Raw genomic sequence first — 23,472 nt, 5'->3', positions numbered from 1 at the left:
ACTCACCTGCCGCGTGCACTTTCTGGCTCGCTAAATATATGATGGAGTCGCTGCTGGACGTCGCTCCGGAGCTTCCGACAGCGGCGTTGTTTGTGGAGGCAGCATTCATATAACAGTTATCCCGAGTGTGTAAATCACATTAACGTGCATCAAGTAGGTCATTCTTCTTCCTCCCTGGGACGAGACAAGGTCACGCTCCAGGGCTGTTTGGTCTCTCTCTCTCTCTCTCTCTCTCTCTCTCTCTCTCTCTCTACTAGATATGCTAATAAGCTGTCCAGATGTGAGCGTGTGTGCGTGCGTGCGTGAGAGGCTGCAATCATGTGCTTTGAGAAACATAATGATCCTTCTGTGTTTACAATATGTCATCGACTGCTCTCCATCTCTCACACTCACTCACAGAAGCATGCAGATGAAGGTAATTGAGTGCAGGGCTACTTTCTGGGTACATGCTGTTGTATCCAGTGCTGTAAGTTAGTTATGAGGGGCCCCAGTGCACGCTGTAGTGAGGGGCCCAGTGCACGCTGTAGTGAGGGGGCCCCAGTGCACGCTGTAGTGAGGGGCCCAGTGCACGCTGTAGTGAGGGGCCCAGTGCACGCTGTAGTGAGGGGCCCCAGTGCACGCTGTAGTGAGGGGGCCCAGTGCACGCTGTAGTGAGGGGCCCCAGTGCACGCTGTAGTGAGGGGCCCCAGTGCACGCTGTAGTGAGGGGGCACCTTGTTACTGACTGCTGCTTTTATATTTAAAGGCATGGCCCCCTCGCTCGGCTTGCAGATGTGCTCGTTCACACTGTCTGGACGGGTCACATGGTCAGAAGTGCCCAGAAAAGTCCATTTACTTAAATGGCCACTTGAGGCTCTCAAGGCGAGTTATTCCCAGCCCGTCGACATCCGGTTCTGACGAGTGAAGCCGATACGGAAGTGTCTGAAAACTTGCATTCTCTCTAGTGTCCACCAGGGAGCGACTCCTCTGGTTGTATAGAAGTCTATGAGAAAATGACTCTACTTCTCTCTTGATTTATTACCTCAGTAAACATTGTAAACATGAGTTTATGGTCTCAATCTCTAGTTTCAAGTCTTCTTCAATTCAGCATGATGTTCATTTAGTAAATGATGGTCCATTTAGAGTCAAACAGACCATAAAGCAGGGGATGCTTTAGGGCGGGGCTACTGAGATTGACAGGTCTCTACCAGAGACGTATACTGATGAAATATTTAAGCTTTATCAGAGGTGAAGTTTATATTTGTGTGGACAATAAGACACACAGTAGTCAGATGTATGCCTCATCACAAGTCTTTTAGTTAGTTTAGGTTTTATAGGGCTCTACGTCACTCCGCCTCAGTCCAAATATGGTCACTTCCTGTTCACTGGTTGCAAAAAAAACCCAAGATGCCGAACTCAAGGCTTTAAAACTTCTGTCCACAAACCTCCGGTGCTGCTAACGCTACTAGCTCTCCTCCAGTCAGTTTCAACAAAGGTTTGCTGATCACATTATCAGGGATCGGCGAAGAAAAGCATAAACGATGTCCTGATGTCCTGATCGCATATTTTGAATGAATATCAGCCGACAGTAGACAGTAGACAGTAGACAGTAGTCAGTATAACTTTATTTGACACCGTGACGGTTAAACTGTGGAATCAATTCGTTGTTCACATGCGTGCCGAACCAAAAGCATTGACAACGGTCCGTTACACCACGAAGTTCTCCGCCCATCACATCGTTGGGGCCCCCCCCCCCCCCCCTCTACGCCCCTGGTTGCACCACTTAAGGCTAAGCCTCGTCGGGCCTGGACTATAATGCGCTGACTGATGTGCTGAGTACAGTGGGCCTCTCCTCCTCACCACCACCAGTCTGATTTGGAACGACTTAAGAGATTTCCATGTGTGCGCCGAGCAGCAGAGAGAGAGGAACGGATGAGAGGTCTGAAAGACGAACGGCAGCAGCAGAGAAAGCCAGAGATGGTTTAATGGAACAGAATCCGTCCACGTCTTGGTCGTGAAAGCCGGGGCTGCCCCCCCCCCCCCCCCACACACTCTACCTCCATCTCTCCCCATGTTAAAGGCCTGACATGCACAGGGCTATTTTTAATAAAAGACGAAATAGCCTCGCTGCAGCGAAGCGACTCGATGCCGAGAGTGAAGTGAGACAGAAACAGCGATTTGCAATTTAGAGCTATGTCACCACTCATCATTCCGTTCTGAGCCGGCAACGGCAAAATCGTCCTCACGCTTTCATCCTCCATCCCCGCCTTACATTTCACACACACACACACACACACACATCTCATGCACACTCACACTCTAAAGACTTCAAACAACGGGGGAATGACATGCACTGCCGACAACGTGGGGGGGTTTGGAGAGAGAGAGAGAGAGAGAGAGAGAGAGAGAGAGAGAGAGAGATGTAAGCCGTATGCTAAATGCACAATAGCTGAGGAAGACGAGAGTGTTTTCTTTTTTGTTTTTTTTAGAGGAGCCACTTCTTGTGTTTTGTTTCGATTTAAGATGCCGGCAAACAGATGCTGAACACGAGGCGTTAGGAACGCTGCGGTTAACTAAGCCAGATGAAAAATTCAAGGGTGAATCTCCTCTTCAGAAGAAAGTGACGTGAAGAGAGAAGAATTTACTTAATTACTTCAGAAAGTAGGTCAGTATCTCTTGAGTGGAAAAAGAAGAAAAAAAGATGTTTAATTTTCATGCGTCTTGTTCCTTTTTCATATGAAGCATATCAATTTAGATATATCACTAAAATGTTATGGTCTGTATTATATCAAAGGCCCGGCGCCTCACTGTGGGGCCTCGCTGGGCTTATTTGCATCTATATTAATCAAAGCTTCCAGTTCCAGTGTACATTTATTCAGCGGGTTTACAGAGGAGGCCGGAGGATTTAGGTTCATCAGCATGCACTTTGTCATTCATGTTCTTCAGCTGCGATATTGTTCATTTGCATAACGTGACGACCCGTTCAGGGAAGTCTCTCCGGCTGTTTGTAGGATGTTAAAGCTCGAAATGTTCAAAAGAGAAATGCATCCGTGCAAAACTTAATTTGAAATAGCTCGTGGACCACAACCCTGTTTGGTCACACTCGGTGGTCACTTTATTAGGTTCAGAATTAAATCAGACAGAGAACCGAGTAGCTCCTCTTTGTTTATTGCTGCGTAACGTTCGGAGCACCAGGCTCTCCTTCAGATAAGAGTCGCCATCTTGAATACTAAAGCATCCCCTGCTTTATGGTCTGTTTGACTCTAAATGGACCATCATTTACTAAATGAACATCATGCTGTATTGAAGAAGACTTGAAACTAGAGATTGAGACCATAAACTCATGTTTACAATGTTTACTGAGGTAATAAATCAAGAGAGAAGTAGAGTCATTTTCTCATAGACTTCTATACAACCAGAGGAGTCGCCCCCTGGTGGACATTAGAGAGAATGCAGCTTTAACACATGAAGCTGTGGCTTCACTCAGGTTGCCGCCTGGATAAAACAAAGAGTTTGACTTCATGATGCGTGAGTTTTGCAACGTGCAAATGGCAGAGAAACATAGCGACATCGGTTTTTTATGGCATCACTATTACAAAACGTTTAACCACAACAAGCTCCAAATCCACTCAACCAGCCTCAACATGGACACCGTCTGAAGCCGTTGACGAGAGTCTGTGGAGCAGAGCTGTCGGACCCTGGTCGGAGCCGGACGATGTCTACGCTATGATTGGCCAGTCTGAGCTCGAGAGGCGGGGCTTAGGAGAGGGTCAATCTGTAACCAGTTCTCAACTGGAACCTCTTCCTCGATTCCCAACTCTATGACCAAAAATAACTTTAATAATAATGAAAGTAGATGTTACGGCACAGGTGCGTAACGCTGCACAGGTAAACCTACTAAAGTGGCCTCTGAGTGACTCATGCCGTGTTGCATTGTGGGATAACGGCGGCAAAACGAGGATGTGAAAACTACGATTACGCCGGTTTCTGAGCTGCTGACACTTCTGACCAAACGCAGGTCATCAAACCTTTAGGAAGCGAGGACCAGTCATTGATTTAATTATCTCTGAGTCTAGTTAATCTCATAAGGGGGGCGACTTCTTTCAGGCATGGGGGACGCCATCGTTAGAGACGGCATCCATCACACCTGTGTGTGACAAGGAGCAGTAAAGATCCTGAGCTCCGCCCCATCGACGGGCCCTCGGGGCGCCAAATTAACATTTTTAAGACCACACTGAACTCTCCGAGAATACCTGAGTGATCAATAATCACAGTGTTCACACACGAGAGCAGCGCCAGCAGCGACGAGCACAATATGAATAACATCATCTGGTGTAAAGCCTCATCAGACCGTAATGTTTCAGCTATTTGGGTTTTTTTAACAGCAGCAGAGCAACAAACAGCAGAACTGATTTACAAGGTTTAAAATATTTAACGAGCAGGATGTCGACTTCTCTTTGTCTTTTTCACTTCTGCATTTTTTAAAAAGCTTGTATCCCATTAAAATGACACTAATTATGTGTTTCTCTCAGGTGATCCTGTCAGCATGCGTGCCGCCGCAACGGGGAAATGTTCGGCGAAACAAAGAAGAAGAAGCCTGAACGAGTGAATGGATCGTCATGAAAGAAGCCGCATGTGATCGGCCGTCCGTCAGTGATTCTTTGAGACAGTTAAACGCAGCGATGGCTGCACGTCTTCTGCCTCTTCTTCTTTTTCTTTTGTTCCGTGAAGGGGAAAGAAACGGCGTCTCAGTGGCTGTCGGCCTCTCGGAGGAGGATCGAGGTTTGGAAGTGATTTCAGGCAAAGGACAGCATGTCGTACTTCATCCAGAGTCCATTGACGACTTTATTGAGCGATTCAAAGAGCACAAAAGCCACTTTCAGAGCAGAGAGGGAGATGTAAGCGCCCTGCCTAATGCGGCTTTGAGACTAAATGACAGTAGACCGAATGATTTTGACTTTAAGGACAGTTTAGCGAGGCAAACAGTGATGCTTAAACACCCCGCATCAGCTGCCAAAGCCCTAATAGCCCAGCACAGCCGTGAACTCAGTCTGAGTCGCGAGAAAAGAAGCCATTTGACTAACGGAGAGGCCGAAGGTGTAATTGAAGCTCTCGGTTTGGGCGAGGAGCTCCGTTTGGAGACGGGTGTCGGTGACATTCGGCCCGAGGGGACGCGGGGGCGCTCCACGTGGGTCGCCGCTTCTCGAGTCGACGGGTCGGAGCCTCGAACTCGCCGCCGGAGGAGCTGGCTCTGGAACCAGTTCTTTGTGATCGAGGAGTACCGAGGGCCCGAGCCCGTGCTCATCGGACGGGTAAGCTGTCAAACCGTCACGTGAATAACCTTCTTCAGTGCATGCAAATGGGACATATTTTGTGGAGCCGGAATCATTTAATTCAAGTGAACTAAACATTTCTATGCACCATTACCCTCATAAGTGACGTTTCACTGCAGCTCCGCGTGTCCTTGGACTCCCGCTCACAGTGCCGCTTTGCTGTCTACATCATTTCGCTGCACACTCCGTCGATGTGTTATAAGAGCTAAATCATGACGCCGGCCTCGCACATGAATGAGAAATGCTCGCCGAGCACATCTGCCGAAAAAAAAGGTTCTCTGGCTGCCAAGGTTTGTTTCCTCCATATGATGGAGAGCCAACAGCGCCATTAAACGCCTCTATTCACCACCAACAACACAGCTTTTTGCACCACTCTTTAAACTCTTTAGAACACCGTGTAAAAACAGTGAAAAATACATTTTTACAGCGTTTTTCATTCAGTGATGGTCCCCTCCTCCTGTTGTCTGTAGCCAGTAAGCTCAACGTTTCTGTTACCAATCAGTCGAGAGTAAAACAGACCAAAGCATCATGAAACGCACCTCCCATCACTTTGTAAATTGCACATTATTCAGATGATTACATATAAATTTGCCAGACAATATAATCACCTTGCCTTCCTTCACTGTCTTTTAAAATGACCTCTTTAAATCATTGTAGTATACCTGTTGGATTCTGTCAGTGCCAGAATACTGAAATTATGATCACTTTACCGTTTCCTTTAAAAGTACCTTTATTAATCTTCTTTGAGAAGATTTTACTCCACATGACTGGCTGTGCAAAACAGAAGGAGGGGCTCATAATCATCAGGAAACAACCAGGCGGCAACCTGGAAGTGTCTCAAAAAGTGTGTTAAAGCTGCATTCTCTCTAATGTCCACCAGGGGGCGACTCCTCTGGTTGTATAGAAGTCTATGAGAAAATGACTCTACTTCTCTCTTGATTTATTACCTCAGTAAACATTGTAAACATGAGTTTATGGTCTCAATCTCTAGTTTCAAGTCTTCTTCAATACAGCATGATGTTCATTTAGTAAATGATGGTCCATTTAGAGTCACACAGACCATAAAGCAGGGGATGCTTTAGGGCGGGGCTACACGGTGATTGACAGGTCTCTACCAGAGACGTATACGGCGTCTCTACGTCCAGATATGGTCACTTCCTGTTCACTGGTTGCAAAAAAACAAGATGGCGACGGCTAAATTGCCAAACTCGAGACTTCAAAACTTCCACAAACCATCGGGTGATGTAGCGACCGCTACGTCCACTTCTAACATACAGTCTATGGGGAAATAGAGCCGTTTAATGGCTTTCCATACTCGTGCTGAGGGAGAGTTAAATGTTACTGTTAAAAACAAGACAGACACTTTGAATGAGTGTCCGAGGGTCGGGGACATTGAGAGATGGCAAATTAGAAAATCGTGTACTTGTGTGCGATCGTATTTTTGATTGAAAAAGCTGCATTCTTAATCAATCAACCAGGTTTTTATTCAGATCATGATGATGATGTTTTGGCTCGACTAGATTGAAGATTGACTGAAATATTCAATATAATCTGATGAAAAATAATTCAACACAGGACTAAGACTAAATAAAACATAACCGACAGATTTAAGAGAGAAAATGTTTTGACTAGAAGTTGAAACTAAAACTGGGCTGAAATCTTTTGAGGGATAAAAATGACTAAAATGTGACATTGAGTTTCTACGAGGATTACACAAAGAAGAACAACTGCTTTAGAAACAGGAAGTCTTCAAAATCTACATTTCAGTAAATATTTTGCAGCTAAATCAAATAGTTTACAGGATATTCAACCTTTTGTTTCTTTATAACACATTTAATACTTGACTCCTTTCTTTCCAGGGTTTGTATGAAGGTGATAAAGTAGTTTATGAATGTGGAGGTTGATTTATGGGTTTTTACTGGTTACACCTGCAGTCTATGTTCACTCGTTCACACACTTCATTGTGTTTGTACGTCCTCTGATGACAAACACAGCTCAGCAGGTCACTCGTGGCTGAAGCACCTGTTGCTCTGGAATCCTGATGCTTCTTGGATTCTGTAGAACTTGAATGGACTCTGACGACCGTCAATGTTTGAATCTCGCTAAAACGACACTTCAGTTAACATTTAAACTCGTGTTTTCTTTGCACGGTGATAATTTCTCCCCAACGTGTTAACGAGCGTTCATGCAAAACTCTCACAGCATCAGGTTCACAAACACAACGTGTAACTGCGGCGTCCTGTCGTGTCACGCGCTCAACGTTAGTTGTTACAGTCGCCACACCGGCAACCTTCAACGCACAAAGTGTCTGAGATGATTTAATCCACACCTGAACCGTCCCCGCGTCCCCGGAGGGTTCACTCGTAGCGTTTTCACAGTCGGCCGCTCGGCACTAATGCAGCCGCTGGCAGCCGCCGCAGGATGATATCAGCTGTAACGCTGCCAGCCACTTTGTAGCGCGCAGTATACTATACAGTGACAGTCTAGATTGGATTCGTACCAGTGCAGCATATACCTCATAAATGTTTAATCCTCCTCTCCGGTTGTTATTGATACAGCTGGGGGGGGGGGGGGGGGGTAAAGCAATCAGTAGTCACACGAGACGGCTCGTTCCTCCTGATGTTGATATTCATGTAATAAAATGCTGCTAAAGCGGGTTTGTTTGTCCAAAAATAAAAGAAACAGAGAGGTGACATCAACGGTTCAAATCACAGGTGCCTTGATCCCCCCCCCCCCCCCCCCCCATGAACTGTGAGAGGAGGAGGGAGAGTGACAAAGGGAATTGGAAGAGACAATTTCCTCCTTCTCTTTCTCCAGCTTTGTTTTTCAGCGGGGCGGATTCATGTCTTCCCCGCCGCGAGAGTGTTTATCCATGCTGACTGAAGCACAGCAGGACGGAGCCAGCAATTAGAGGAGGACTGCAAGTATAAAAGATAGGTAGAGAGAGAGAGAGAGAGAGAGAGAGAGAGAGAGAGAGAGAGAGAGAGAGAGAGAGAGAGAGAGAGAGAGAGAGGGGATGGAAGTATAAAAGATAGGGAGAGAGAGAGGGGGGGGTGGATGGATGGATGGAGATAGAGAGAGGCAGCCGACTCCGACAGAGACGTCTCTCTCGTTGCTGAAGTGGGATCAGAATGGAAGCTCTGCAGGAGGGAGGAGGGAGGAGGGAGGAGGGAGGAGGGATGTGGGTGGTAGAGAAGGAAGAAATACATTAAAGCGTGAGTCCCTTATCTAGCAATTTGTAGGGTCTGCTATCACGAGTTCTTATAATCCCCCAACTTTATCCTCCAAGACATACACACAGAACGTCCTCTAATCCTATATATATTCTCCTGGTCTCTGCCTGCAGTGTGTGTGTGTGTGTGTGTGTGTGTGTGTGTGTGTGTGTGTGTGTGAACTGTTAACATGCATTATGCTGGAATATGTAGATACTTTTAAAATAGCATTTCAATTTCCTCCAGGAAGCCTCAGATCTTCACTGCTGGGTTTCTAGCTCCTCAAAAAACGCTTGAAAAAAGAAAATTTGATTTTTTTTTTCACTCGCTCCCAAACAGCCGATCCCGAAACCCTGAGAGAGGCCGTGTTCATGCATCTGTCTGATCTTTATGTATTTAAACACTTTTATGTGAACTTATGACTTTTTGTTATTTTAAATGTGGATTGTTTTCCAGTTTTTATGCATCTGTTGAATTTTTTTATACTTAAAAAGTGCAAAATCTGTGCTTTCTTCCTCCACTTTTTATTTATGTTATCTGTAAAAAAGGAAGGTTTTCTGTTTTTATTTATTTATTAAACGTACAGCACTTTGAGCTACATATCTGTATGAAATGTGCATTTCATGCCGTGCAAAAATCTCTATATATATATTTGAAATTACTAAGTGAATTTGTAAAATTGTTAAAGCTGAATTTCTTTTTTTTCTTTAAGTGGGAGGCTTTAGCAGCTCGTGAGTATCTGAGGGCCACGGCAGAGGTTGTGAGTAAGCCTCGTGGATTATATGAACATGTGCAGATGCGCCTTAAGGGGCCGAGAGAAGTGAAGGTTCCTGGTCAGAAAGCTCAGCGTGATGAAGGCTGAGTAATCTCCTCAGCTTTCTATTTCTGTGTGTGTTTGGCCTTTTACCTATCTAGCTCGCACTAATATCCTCTCTGCCATTAAATACCGAGCGAGTGTTCTGCACCGGAGAGCAAATAACAGACCGAGAGAGAGAGAGAGAGAGAGAGAGAGAGAGAGAGAGAGAGAGAGAGAGAGGAGGAATGTGAGCAGATGGGCATTCTGTGGAAACTTGATATAAAAAGCGGAGACACGAGGAGAAAGAGAAGGCTTAAAAGGTACGAGGAAGTCAGGCAGATGGATTCACAAGAAGGGGGAAGGAAGGGACAGATGGATGGAAGTGAGAACGTACATGTAGGACATCCACGGTCCACGTCGATGTGGGTTTGTTGTTTTTGCTCTCGACAAACCCCCCAATGGCACGTCTGGTCCAGTGAGTTAATTAGCTGTGTGCATCAGCACTCATCCCCCGGTCCCCATGTGTATCATCCAACACCTGGTGCCATTCAAGTCGGACTCACTGAGCACACGTCCACATAAATCACCCATAATATCCACACGCGGTGTTAACGCTTAATGATGCTCGCGTCTTGAGGGCGACGTCGGACCCCCCGAAAGGTGTTGCTGTAATTCACTCTTGAGTGGTTTTTTATTTCTTCCAGCTGCACACGGATATGGACGGAGGGGACGGACGCACTAAGTACACGCTGGAGGGGGAGGGGGTGGGCTCCGTGTTCGTGATCGACGGCAACACGGGGAACATACACGTCACCAAGTCCCTGGACCGCGAGGAGAAGGACCAGTACCGCCTCGTCGCCACAGCCACGGACCGCCAGACGGGCCGGGCCCTGGAGCCCTCGTCGGAGTTCGTCATCAGGGTGCAGGACATCAACGACAACCCGCCCATCTTCCTCGACGAGCCCTACGTCGCCGTGGTGCCGGAGATGGCCAACATAGGTATACATGAAGGCTGTGAAGCGACTTCCAACGCTCCAAAAACTGAGGTGTCAGACACATCGTCTGTGAAATGCAGAGCATTGCATTGTGGGATTGGTGGCAGAAAGTAGTGTACGTGCCGCTACATGTCTGAGGGTGTTACAGTGGATAATGTGACAGTTTTAAGGCTTTACACAGCTCGACGAATACATGAATGCAAAATGTGAATATATTATTTTCAGTATTTTTAAAGAAAAGGAAAGGAAGGAGCGGATCGGGTCCTCGCTGACTTTGTCGAGATTGAAAGGAGAATAAAGTGAATATAGGGCCTCATGAATAAAGATGCAACTCAACTCGTTCCGCACAACGTTTTTCATTCGTGGTGCGAAACCTACGAAAATCGACTTCGTTCCCCCAAAAGAATTACATCTCGCTGCGTAATATTCACGAAAAATATATATTGACCGCTGGTGTGTAAAGGGCCTCAAATCAAATGCTGGACAGTAATTATAGTCCAATAATAATGTAAATATTCACAGTAAATAGAGTTTGTGAAGCTGCACTTAAACACAGCAGAGCTTTGAGCTGAATGCTAACATTAGCATGCTAACATGCTCACAGTGACAGCGCTAACATACGGATGTTCAGCAGACGTGTTTCTGTAGTCAAACAGGAAGTTAGCATCACTGGTTCCCTCCAACAAACAGCCTACGAGACGGGAAATAAACAAACGTTTATGATTCTTACAGGTAGACATAGAAATGTTTAAAATGATTTTTTTATTAAATAATCTGTTCAAGTAAGAATAATTGTTTTCAGAAAACGGCTAAATTGACCCTCAAAGCTCTCAGGTAGAAGTATTCAAATCACCATCAATACAAGAACACCCAAACGGTCCCACAGGTCAAATAAAAGCTTCACATCTTTGCTTGAAACATGATTGATCATCACATCAGGTGCAGATTAATCCGCCGTTAATCGTTGCAGGTTCTGTTTGTACTCCTGCAGAATATCTGACTTGTATTATTTATGTATATTTGAACATTTTCCTTAACGTGTAAATATCTCTAATATTGCTTAACATGAAAACCAGGATATGTAATCATATTTCATCTAAAAAGATGAACGTTTCATTGAGCAGAAAAAGTGGATTATCCGTTTAATCCGACAGATGAGACACATTTCTGCGGCGTATCACTTTAAGCTTATAAACCTGCCGCCCAGCCTTGTCGACCTTTGACCTTTTATCGCCTCTCTCTCTCTCACAGGAACGTCCATAATCCAAGTCACGGCCAGAGACGCCGATGACCCGACATATGGAAACAGCGCCCGGCTGGTGTATGCCGTCACTCAGGGCCAGGACCACTTCTCTGTGGATCCTCAGACAGGTCTGACGATTACACAGTAAACCCCAGAGGCCCCCCCGCTTAGATACCACATGTCTCTACCGCCATATGTCCAACGTTTACATGATCTGCCTCCATGTTTTTTCCGTGTCCTAATTCTGAACACGTATGACTCGCTTTGACGGTGATTTGCAGAGACGTGGTGATGTCGCTGTGTTTCTCCCTTGTGATTTCCTGCTCTGCCGTCCACCAGGCGTCCTGAGGACAGCGGTGCCCGACATGGACAGAGAGACGCGGGACGAGTATCTGGTGGTGCTCCAGGCCAAAGACATGGGGGGGCATCTGGGCGGACTGTCGGGGACGACCACCGTCACCGTGAGGCTGAGCGACGTCAACGACAACCCGCCTCACTTCAGGAGGAGTAAGCTGGAATATAATATTCATAACTATGTTTTAATCAGTGCAGAATCACCGGAAACTAAGAATCGCAGTGTTTTCGTTATCTCAGAAAAAGGTTTTTATATCTACGTAGGGTTCCGCCATCTTTCTACGCCGGCTCTGCAGAGAGACTTTTCCTGTTTTTACGTTATCTGAAGGTAGTGATGCGTTCAGGAACCTGGTATTTAACGACCCCTTTAAGATCGTAGTGTTGATAAGCCCCGACGTTACTGGTGCTTTTTATTAGTACTTTTTAATGTTTTGGTGTAATTTAGCGCTCATCTGCTCTGCTCTCTCTGTCGGGCAATAAAATATTTCCGTGTAAAAAGACAAAACTTTATTAATACATCTGTGAACATGTAAACAAAAGTGAAACCTAATTCATTGAGCCAACACCGCTATTTTTACAAAAGGACGGCATGAATGATCGACCAAAAGCTTTCTTTTTGTAAACTTCTCTGCTGGATGAGACAAAGCAGCCAGGAGGACAGAGGACAGGAGGACAGGAGGACAGAGGACAGGAGGACAGAGGACAGGAGGACAGGAGGACAGAGGACAGGAGGACAGAGGACAGGAGGACAGGAGGACAGAGGACAGGAGGACAGAGGACAGGAGGACAGGAGGACAGATAGACAATAGGACAGAAGGAGAAGGACAGGAGGACAGAGGACAGGAGGACAGGTAGACAATAGGACAGAAGGAGAAGGACAGGAGGACAGGTAGACAATAGGACAGAGGACAGGAGGAATGACTGATACTGACTGATGTCTGTGTTCTTTATTCTTTATAAACTTCACTCAGAAATGTTTTTTATTTTATTAACATTTCACATTTGTTCCCAGTAAAATATTAATGACTTTACAAATTGACTTTGCTTTATTGTAAAAATAACTGTTGCTGCTCTAGAGACAATATTTAGATATATTTTAAATATCAATTCTTATCCGGTTCTGAATTTCTTTGTTTTTAAAATTCTATATATGTTTTTTAAAGCAATTATTTATTCATAGAAGAGCAGATTATAGATAAGAGTAGCTCCGTGTTCTCCTAAAACCCTAAATATAAATCTGTACCTGAAGGCCACCGTAGTTCTCGACACACTTAGAAAGGGGAGGGGCTTAGCCGAGGGGTATTTAGTTAGTTGCAATCTGTAACTTCACCACTAGATGTCACTAAAAAATACACACTGCTCCTTTAACTGTCTTTCGATCTCTGGAGTTTGTGTGCGTGAGCGAAGATCTAAATGATGAAACGTCTTGTAATTTGCGACAGCACTCAGATATTTTCCTGCCTCCTTTGGGTTCTCGTCGTCTCGACGGGTTCGAGATAAACCGAGCTGCTCGTCACTCCACTATTTCTCTTCCTGATCATTGTTCTTTTTCACCATCAGTTGGAATAACTCGTCCTCTTCCAGAGACGACGGGCATTAACATTCATACTAACACTACCCGTTTGGTCCCTGAGGTTCAGGAATGGACTTGTGCCTTGATGTAGAAGAGTGAAAGATCATGTCGGCCTTTTCTTATCCAAGCTTTTCCCCCCTTTCCATGCTATTAATATTTCATCTTAAAGTTCAGTGCTTTCCGCTTCAATAGACAGTAAAATCACTGCAGAATGCGTCTAATGCTTTCAGACGTATGCTGCTTTTCTCTACATACCACCTCTACTTCCTCTTCCTCCTGACAGTCTCCGCTCACCGTCGTTCATCTTCACGTTGAAAGCTCCCTTTTTGTTCTCGCGTTGATAAATTGTTCCGCATCACAGAAGCAATTTAACAATTTCCCAAATGCCAGCGGTGTTATTTATCCGCTGATATCTAGACTTTGTCCCCCCCCCCCCCACAACCTTCTACTCCGGGTCATTATTTCTCTGTTTGACAATAATGCCTGAGTTTAAGTGAACGGCTCATTTAGTACGCGCTTTGAATGCGAAGAGGGTGTGACTTTAAACCGCTGCTCATAACGTGGAGGATTTCAATGATTAACAATCAGCAGAGCGACTCTGATTAAAAAAGGAAAAAGTGTTTCTCTGAATTCTGCAGCTTGTTGTGATCCAATCTAAACTGTAGCATAAGAGGAGATTCACTCAGCAACTTTTTAATTCTCTGTTCAAAGGGAGAGACGTGTGTTAGTGTGAGGTTCTCCTCCACAGTCAGGGTTCTACTGCAGCAGATGAGTTCATAGAAACAGAGTAATGTTCTGCTGTGGACGTATGTTAGACTCCTAACAGAATGTCTATCAGTGTGAGTGAACGCTGTATTTAGAATGTGTTCACCTCTTCACCTTGCTGTCAGACAGACCTTTCTGAGGGAACTGAAGCTGTTCTCTATGATCTCTACAAAGACACCAGACTCATTCACTGACACACTGATTCTACCTCACAACACAGGAGCTGCTTTGGTGTTTTAAAGAGTTAATTTATCGGCAGCAACTGGTCCAGACTAAAACATCACATACAGTATATGTATATAATATATATATATATTATAATATATATATATATACGTATATAAATAATAGAAAGAAACTTTCGTTTATTTGTCAATCACCTTTCATACAAGGCATGTATCAAAACGTTATTTACAATACGGGAAATTAGACATGAAATTATTTGAAAAACATGGAAAATAAAAATACACTTGATGAAATAAGATTTAAATAAATTTGATGAAATAGAACACATTGAATGCACAACATAAGATGTCAACTAAAACCCTCTTAATAATAATAATAATACAAATAATATCAATATGCACATACATCAACAAAGATTACAGTGGCATTGATTGACTATATTAGCTCAAATAAATACAAAACACGTACAGATTGTGGCTAAAAATAATTTACAAACGAGGGCTTTGAATTTGTAAATGGGTTAAAATGATTGTGAGCACACGATGTCGTTGTAAAGACATGAAACGTGCCTCTATGTGGACACCGATGAAGCGGTTTATGGTCGCTGTGGTAAATGTTCTTTCCTTTCTGGCCAGAGAGAGTTTTTCTGTGCACAGATGCATTTCAAAAGTTCAGCCAAAGCAATTACGACTTCAGCAGTCTGAGTTTGTCATTTCTAGTGGATTTATCTTCAAAATGTAAATTCCCACAAGACGTTCCCAAGAGGGACTTCCACACTAAATATAACTTCGGTGGATCTGATATAAGCTCCAGCTGAACCGTGGAATACATTTTACAGACTGTCGATTCAGTCCTCCAGCTCTCACATTAGAATTGCATTAGTGAGGATCTCTTTGTAGTCGCTATATGTGCAGGTGGAATGATTACCTGGACATGAAATATGTGAGTGAAAGCCGTATCGGCCTCGTGCATTATGTGCGTTCATTGTCGTGCTGTCTCTGCAGGTGCGTGGTCGTTCTCCGTGTCTGAGCTCGCGGCTCCAGGTGTGGAGGTGGGCCGTCTCTCCGCCACCGATCCCGATCTGGGAGAAAACGCTGAGCTGGAGTTCACGATCCTGGACGCGGAGGAGGCCGACATCTTCAACATCACGGGAAGAGACCAAGAGGCTGTCATCGTGCTGAACAAGGTGGGCTTGTGTTGATTCTAGCGACCCCTGTGGACGAAGATGGTACTGTTTCCATGAGCAAAAAGATCCTGATCTGGCTAATGCGTATTTCTGTTTTGGAAGCGACTAAAGAACGTTTTTTTAAGATATTTTTTTCTTTTTTAAGCTGAAGAGATTTGAACGTTTAGTTCTGGTGAATCTAGAAGCTTTTACGTGTCTTAAAAAAAGTGTCTAAATGTTTCGACTAAACGTCCTCACTAGAACACTAATCCTCCTTTAGCTTAGTGGTGGAGACGTGAAGTCATGTGACCGTGGTGGAGTTCCTTTATAGACTAACGTGAAGTCACGCGACCGTGGTGGAGTTCCTTTATAGACTAACGTGAAGTCACGCGACCGTGGTGGAGTTCCTTTATAGACTAACGTGAAGTCACGCGACCGTGGTGGAGTTCCTTTATAGACTAACGTGAAGTCACGCGACCGTGGTGGAGTTCCTTTATAGACTAACGTGAAGTCACGTGACCGTGGTGGAGTTCCTTTATAGACTAACGTGAAGTCACGTGACCGTGGTGGAGTTCCTTTATAGACTAACGTGAAGTCACGTGACCGTGGTGGAGTTCCTTTATAGACTAACGTGAAGTCACGTGACCGTGGTGGAGTTCCTTTATAGACTAACGTGAAGTCACGTGACCGTGGTGGAGTTCCTTTATAGACTAACGTGAAGTCACGTGACCGTGGTGGAGTTCCTTTATAGACTAACGTGAAGTCACGCAATGCTAACTTCCTGTTTGACTACACATCATCCATCCGTCTTACACCTAGACTGTTTCACAACCAGTTCAAAGTTCCTTGTAGCTGCTTTTTCCTAAATGGCTTCAGAATGAGAAAAATACATGACATTTCAGAAGTTTTTAAAAAACAATCTCCTTCGGCCTGTTATTGCAAAATTGATTTTATTTGTCCATTTAAACTCTTCGGCACTCAAACACACTCTGAAGCCGACAGGTTGAGATTCCCAAGACTCCACACACGAGCAATTAATGAGTAACAATGAACTGATGAGCAAGGCACCCAGCGGGACTCAAAGAACTCTTGCTCAGTGAAATCTTAGATGGAGGGACTGCAGAGGGTGAGGTAAGAGGAGGCCGATGATGAAAGGAATGACTCCGAAACGTAACATTGTATGTGAGTTTAACGGCGAGATTAAAGAGCGAGAATGATGAATGAAAAGGAATTCATGAAGTGCAGCGCATATACATGTGAATCATACATGAAAGGAAATTATCTCTTTCCGTCCCTTCAGCTGCTGGATTATGAGAGTCGCAGCTCGTACACTTTCTCGGTGGAGGTCTCCAACACTGTGGTGGACGCGCGGTACCTGAGGAAAGGCCCCTTCAAGGACCAGGCGACGGTCCGGGTCATGGTCCTCAACGCTGACGAGCCTCCGCGGTTCTCCCAGAGTCGCTACCACCTGGACGTGTCCGAGAACTGCGCCCCCGTCTGCTCCGTCGGCCGGGTCGACGCCGTGGACCCAGACACGGGACAAAGCAGCAACATCAGGTGGTTATGACATCATTTAGTCGCTCGTGAGCTCTCCTCGCTCATCTTGTTTTCCCCGCTCCTTATGCTTTAACGGTTTCTGCACCTCAGGTACTCCATCGATCCCCAGTCGGACCCCGAGGCGCTGTTCCGCATCGCCTCCGACACGGGCTCCATCAGCACCGTGATGGAGCTGGACCGCGAGCAGGAGCAGTGGCACAATATCACCGTCATCGCCACGCAGCGGGGTAACGTCAGCCCTCCGGCGGCGGAGCTCACCGTGCTCCATATTTCACCCAAAACACACACAGCGAAACAAAAATTCGGGGATGATTTTCAAACATGAAGTGTCTGTTTTCCTTTTTTTCTCTGTCAGACAATCCAAATCTTGTGTCAAGGGTTGTGGTTGCCATAGAGACGCTGGACCAGAATGACAACGCGCCGGAGCTGGACAGGCAGTACACGACATCTGTGTGTGACTCCAGCGCCCCCGGCCAGGTCCTGCTTTCTGAGATTATTCCTGTTTCTATCCGTTCCGTCTCCAGCTCCTTCCTTTTTTTAACTTGATTTAATTTTGCACTTCTGTTGTTAAAAACATCGCATATTAAAAAATGGATGCAGCTGAACATCTCTCTTTACTCAGCTTCTGCTTTTTCAAGCAGCATCCATGTTTAATTCTATATATCATGATGGGTATTAGAAATATACTGGAAGGACTTAATCTTCAGAACTTAAGTAGAGATGCACCCGATCGATCGGTCACCGATCGAAACCGGACGGTTGTCAGTTGATCTGTCTTATTTATCTGATTTTTTATTTTTGAAGGTCAAATTTACACACATGTGCTGCATGATGGTTTTACGTTACACACACACTCAACATGTCTGTGTCAATCAGGCGGCAACCTCCGGTTCTGAAGCGTGAAGTCAAAGCTTCATGTGTTAAAGCTGCATTCTCTCTAGTGTCCACCAGGGGGCGACTCCTCTGGTTGTATAGAAGTCTATGAGAAAATGACTCTACTTCTCTCTTGATTTATTACCTCAGTAAACATTGTAAACATGAGTTTATGGTCTCAATCTCTAGTTTCAAGTCTTCTTCAATACAGCATGATGTTCATTTAGTAAATGATGGTCCATTTAGAGTCACACAGACCATAAAGCAGGGGATGCTTTAGGGGCGGGGCTACACAGTGATTGACAGGTCTCTACCAGAGACGCATACGGCGTCTCTACGTCACTCCTCCTCAGTCCATATATGGTCACTTCCTGTTCACTGGTTGCAAAAAACAACAAGATGGCGACGGCCAAAATGACGAACTCGAGGCTTCAAAATGTCCACAAACCAACGAGAGACGTCCACTTCTTATATGTCTATGATGTCAACACATTTTCACACTAATACATCAAATAATCTACTTTGATCAGTGGCCCTGATATTCAAACTCCGTACCGTAGACCGCAGAGCCTGAGTGAAGAAGACTTGTAACACCGGCAAGTCCAAAATGACCCGCGGAGGAACGACCCCTCAAATTTAAGCAACCCCAAAATAATTTCCATGTGTCGGATTCTTTCATTTGATCAACATTTAGATTTTTTTAAAGCGGTGAAACTGAGAAAACTAATTATGTTTTTTTTCTTCTTCTCTGTCGTCTCTGAGTCAGATTTATCTTTACCATTAACACAGAGCTTCCTGATCTGTGTCACGCAGGTGGTGCAGGTTCTGCGAGCCATCGACAAGGACCAAGGAGGGCAGGACACCCCGATCCACTTCAGCATCCCCCCAGAGTCCAGCTCTGCCCTCAACCTCACCATCAGGGAAACCGGAGGTCACACCAATCAGCTCAATCTCTCTCTATATTTCCTGCGCAAAATCCAGAATCATGACACCAACCATGTGCAAGCTTGTTGTGCAGCGACCGTGTTTGATTCCTCTCTCTCTCTCTCTCTCTCTCTCTCTCTCTCTCTCTCTCTCTCTCTCTCTATCAGGTGAGACAGCCAGCCTGGTGCTCCAGTCGGCCTTGGAGCCCCTCCCCGGCTTCTCCTCGTCCTCGCTCGCCCTCTACGTGCCGGTGGTGCTGCGCGACGGGGCCTCGGGTCTGACCAACACGGGCACGGTGACCGTGACCATTTGCCCCTGTCTGCACGGGGGCATGCAGACCGAGGACAGGGGGAGGCAGAGGGACAGGAAGTGGGAGAGACAGACGGTCTGTCTCCCCTTGTCTTCCGCCTCTCCGTCTCTCATATTCAGTCTGGTCACACTGCTGGCCATGCTGGCTTGTGTCACCACTCTGCTCGGTAGGTTTGGTTTTGGGGAAAAAAAAGTCTCTGAAGCGCCTCAAATACGTTCGTTTGTGACTTTGAGCCGTTGTGTCAGGTCGCCTCTGCGACGTTGGAAGCGCGTGGTGGTCATGTGTCGCTCTTTTGCCCTTTAGTGGTGTGTGCACTCTCGCTGTCATTGCGCCATCAGAAGCGGGACTCCCACTCACCCTTCGAGGAGGATGATGTCAGGGAGAACATCATTTCCTACGATGACGAGGGGGGAGGGGAAGCGGACACCGCGGCTTTCGACATTACGGCGCTGCAGAGCATGCACCGGATACAGCACATGCACAACAACAGGAACATGTGAGCTGCCGCCCCTAAAAATAAAACATCCTTTTGCCACGGTGGCTTATGGGGGGAGCGTGTGTGCATGTCTGTGCATGACCGTGTGCTTCTCTGACATTTATCTCTTGGCACAGATGGTACACCCAGCCCAATCCGCCGAGGGCCAGGACGTACAGCTGGAACCGCAACCCGCGCCCGGGCCTGGACCCTCAGCAGAGGCCGGGCTCCGCTCCGATGTACGGGCGCCTCTGCTACGGCATCCACACGCTGCCCGTTCTCAGGGATTACTATCCCGTCGGGCCGCTGGAGGCCGGCCTGCAGCTCACTCAGCTGACCCGCGGGCCCGCCGGAGGTCACGTCAATTCCCTCGTCATCCAGAACCAGAGCACCTTCGAGCCTCTGCGGCGCTCTCCAGAGACGAGCCCCGCTAGCTACGCGGTGGCAGAGCACATGCCGGCGAAGAGCAAAGTCACGGACAGAGAGGAAGGCGGCGAAGCTGCCGACAAACAAGAGATTAAGGATCAGGCAAAGGTCAGATAACAGTGTTGCTGCTGACAGATAAAAAATATGCAGCCGCCGTATGGAAGCACAGAAACGCCAAAAGGGCACGAGTCGTGTTATGAAGTGAATAATAAAGTTTCCCAATAACATTTTCAGGACTAGATATGCAACTGTGTGACTCATCAGGACGTGAACAGTCACCCGCCGACTGACACAAGATTCTGATGATTCAGATGTTGCTGCATCCGGATCGGTGCGAGGAAGAAGTAACGTCACATTTTATTTTAGTCCCGCCTCGAACCAGTGAGAGGAGCGCAAACAACATGACGAATACAGAAATCTGTCATGTGAAAGAACCAGAAGCAGGAAAAACGTTTCCAGACTCTATATTGATTATACCAGAAAGCTGTTCAACAGTAATTAAGAAATGTATGTTTTCATATGTGGCTCTATGTACAATTTATTTGAAATACCTTTTAAATCATCCAATTTCAGCCCGTATGTTTTTTAATTCCATTACTGCGGCCTAATTTTATTTAAAAATTGCACTCAAAAAAAAATTCAAGATGAAATATTCAACATTCAGTCCAAATTAAGTTAATCTGACCTCCGTCCAATCAGGTTAAGTCATAATGACATTTCTTTTTAAATTTTTAAAGTAATTTCTAGACTTGAAATCATCTCATTCAAACCACATAAATTCAGATATCAGTGGTTTTTCAATGTCAACGCAAAGTCAGTTATTACATTTCACAATTAGCACTTTTTCAGTTAAAAGGATTTGATATTTGGTGTTTTTCTGCTTCCATACACTCATCCCTGCGTGGGCGCGTGAATCGTCTAATATCGCCCTTCTTCTTCTTCTTCTTCTCTTTCAGATAAACCCAACAGAAGCGACAGAGTCGACACAAACCACCAACGCTGCCAATCTTACCAGCTGCGACCCAAACGAGTCTTCATGCCGGAGTCACAACAGCTCCTCGTCAAACCAGCAAGAGGGGCGGCCGGGGTCATCGCAGACTCAGACCAGCACCGGAGCCACCAGCTGCACGTTGGACGACGTTGACACCGATTCCTCCATTCCCTCCGTTTCGGAGAGAAACTACTCAAACGGCAGTGAAATCCTCTCCGTGAACCCTGCTGTTCACCTGAAGGGAGACACGTACAGCATCGTGGGCTCGCTGAACCCAAACAGCAGAGGGACGTGTGTGAACGGGGCGAGCGGCGGCGGCTCGTACCCGGCGGGAGTGCAGTTACTGAGCATGTGCGGCCTCCAGAGAACGGACTTGACCCCGCAGCCTCTGCCCTTACCGGGGGGGATGTTTGGCGACAGCCGAGGCTGGGCGGCGTGCGGGGCGGAGCCCGCCGGGGCAGAACCCGCCAACATGCAGCCTCTCCGCATGGAAGACCTCCTGAACATCCGCCTGGACCAGGTCACCTTTGACCTGTCGCAGCCGCCCTATGACTCGCTGCAGACTTACGAGTTTGAGGGCCGCGACTCGAGGGCCGAGTCGCTGAGTTCGCTGGAGAGCGACGGGGAGAAGGACGACGGGAGGCCGGTGGGAGGGATGGAGGAGTTAAACCAGAAGTTCCAGAGGCTGGTGGAGATCATCCGAGAGAGGGAGAAGGAGAGAGAGGGAGAGGCTGCACTCGGTGAGACTCATGAACAAAAGGAGGACAAAGACAACGAACAGCAGAGATGGGATTTCTAGACTGCAAGAAAAGAAAAGTTGGATTTTAAAGAACACGCCGTGATCCCCCCCCCCTTTCCCCCTGAAAACCCCAAGAAGCTGGAAATCAGTGCACAGCGTATAGTTTCCACCTCCACTATGTTTATAAAACGCATATGGAATCTGTCACTTTTCACACTGCTCTTGTATTAATAATAATAATGCACTTGGGCTTTCAAAGCTATGAAACATTTACTTTTTTTTTAAATATTGATTCTGAAGCCCTGAAAGCTGCATTGTTTAAAAAAGAAGAAGGAGAAAAAGACCTCATCAAATATTGACCGGAGTTGTGATATTATTGATAGTTTAATAGGAGGCACGCTCACTAGGAATCCTTTGAACTTGAGAGGGTCTGTTTGTTTTTTTACTGTAAGCCGATGAGTAACTGTGTACATTCATATTCTGTAGCTCCGAGTCCCACTCCGGCAGATAGTCCCCGTTACGGTAGCTCACTATGCAATCTGCACACACACACACACACACACACACACACACACAGAGTTAGAAATGATTAGATTGTCACTGTCAAAGACGTGTGTACTGTTTGTGAAAGTACAGTAAATAATATGTCCATGTGTAGATAAATATCAGCTTCTGCTTCCGTGGTTTATCGCTCACAAGTGGACTGTTGTTTTGGGGGACGGGGGGGGACGGGGACGGGGGGGGGACGGGGTATTTACCGGAATCCACACAGGAAATCAAGCATCTGATTGTCGGTTATTAAACTGTTGCAGACAGACAAACAGTTTTCCACATAATTTCACCCACACTGGATTAATTATAATTCACTATTGTGTTTGCTCGTCCAGAATAACTCCAAAGGCTTATTTATCTCCCACCTTTTTAAATAGACAAAAGCCATTATGCGGTGCAGCACAAGCAGCTATTGTTCCTGTGATGAGCAGCGAAACAACTTTGACATTGTGTAATATTATTCTGTCATTTGACTCATTTCCATAGCTATTTCAAAACTCATTTCTTATTCAGGGAGGTATCAGGATGACTTATTAGAATAATGACATTTATTCTCAATAATATGATAAAAATGTGTTTTGGACTTCTGCAATTATTCCAGCTTCCTATCGGGAATTCAGCTCTTCATCTCACAAGATTGCAATGCTTTCAAACCAAATTTGACAGAAAATCTTTGGCGTCTCGACAAGAAAAATGAGGTGTTAAAAAAAAAACACAAAAAAAACTGAACTCCTCAGGCAAGAGAGAGAAAATGAGTGGGATATTACACCAAGTGCCAAGTGATAGCGAGTCATCGCTTGCTGCGTATTGTCAGAACACAGCGGGTTTCTTCTGGCGTATTGCTAACTGCTGCAGAAATGTCAGCGTGCGACTGATCAACAAGGGAGACGTGTCCTCACCCAAGAGATCAGAGACAGATTTAATTTAACAATGGACTAAATATAGACACACGTGTTACAATGTGAAAAGACTCTCTGTGTTACCACTTCAAAAACTAAATAGTTAGACAAAAATAAAATATAATA

At 45.8% G+C, this 23,472-nt stretch overlaps 1 protein-coding gene across 1 annotated transcript; it reads left to right on the top strand.

Moving 5' to 3' along the window:
- Positions 1-4,966: 4,966 nt before the first annotated feature.
- cdh24a (cadherin 24, type 2a) lies at positions 4,967-21,955 on the top strand (the record flags this gene model as incomplete). The annotated part of the gene is made up of 13 exons (XM_079157834.1): positions 4,967-5,290; positions 10,024-10,318; positions 11,566-11,685; positions 11,897-12,064; positions 15,440-15,621; positions 16,901-17,157; positions 17,248-17,384; positions 17,513-17,634; positions 18,844-18,961; positions 19,122-19,430; positions 19,568-19,760; positions 19,877-20,273; positions 21,122-21,955. The coding sequence occupies 13 exons, from the start codon at positions 4,967-4,969 to the stop codon at positions 21,953-21,955; spliced, it is 3,456 nt and encodes a 1,151-aa protein (XP_079013960.1).
- Between the last annotated feature and the right edge of the window lie 1,517 nt (positions 21,956-23,472).

This window comes from Pholis gunnellus, assembly GCF_910591455.1.
Source record: "Pholis gunnellus genome assembly, chromosome: 4".
In the NCBI taxonomy this organism is placed as follows: Eukaryota; Metazoa; Chordata; class Actinopteri; order Perciformes; family Pholidae; genus Pholis; species Pholis gunnellus.
Note: the sequence above shows the minus strand (reverse complement) of the source record. Positions and strands in the feature narration are given on the sequence as shown.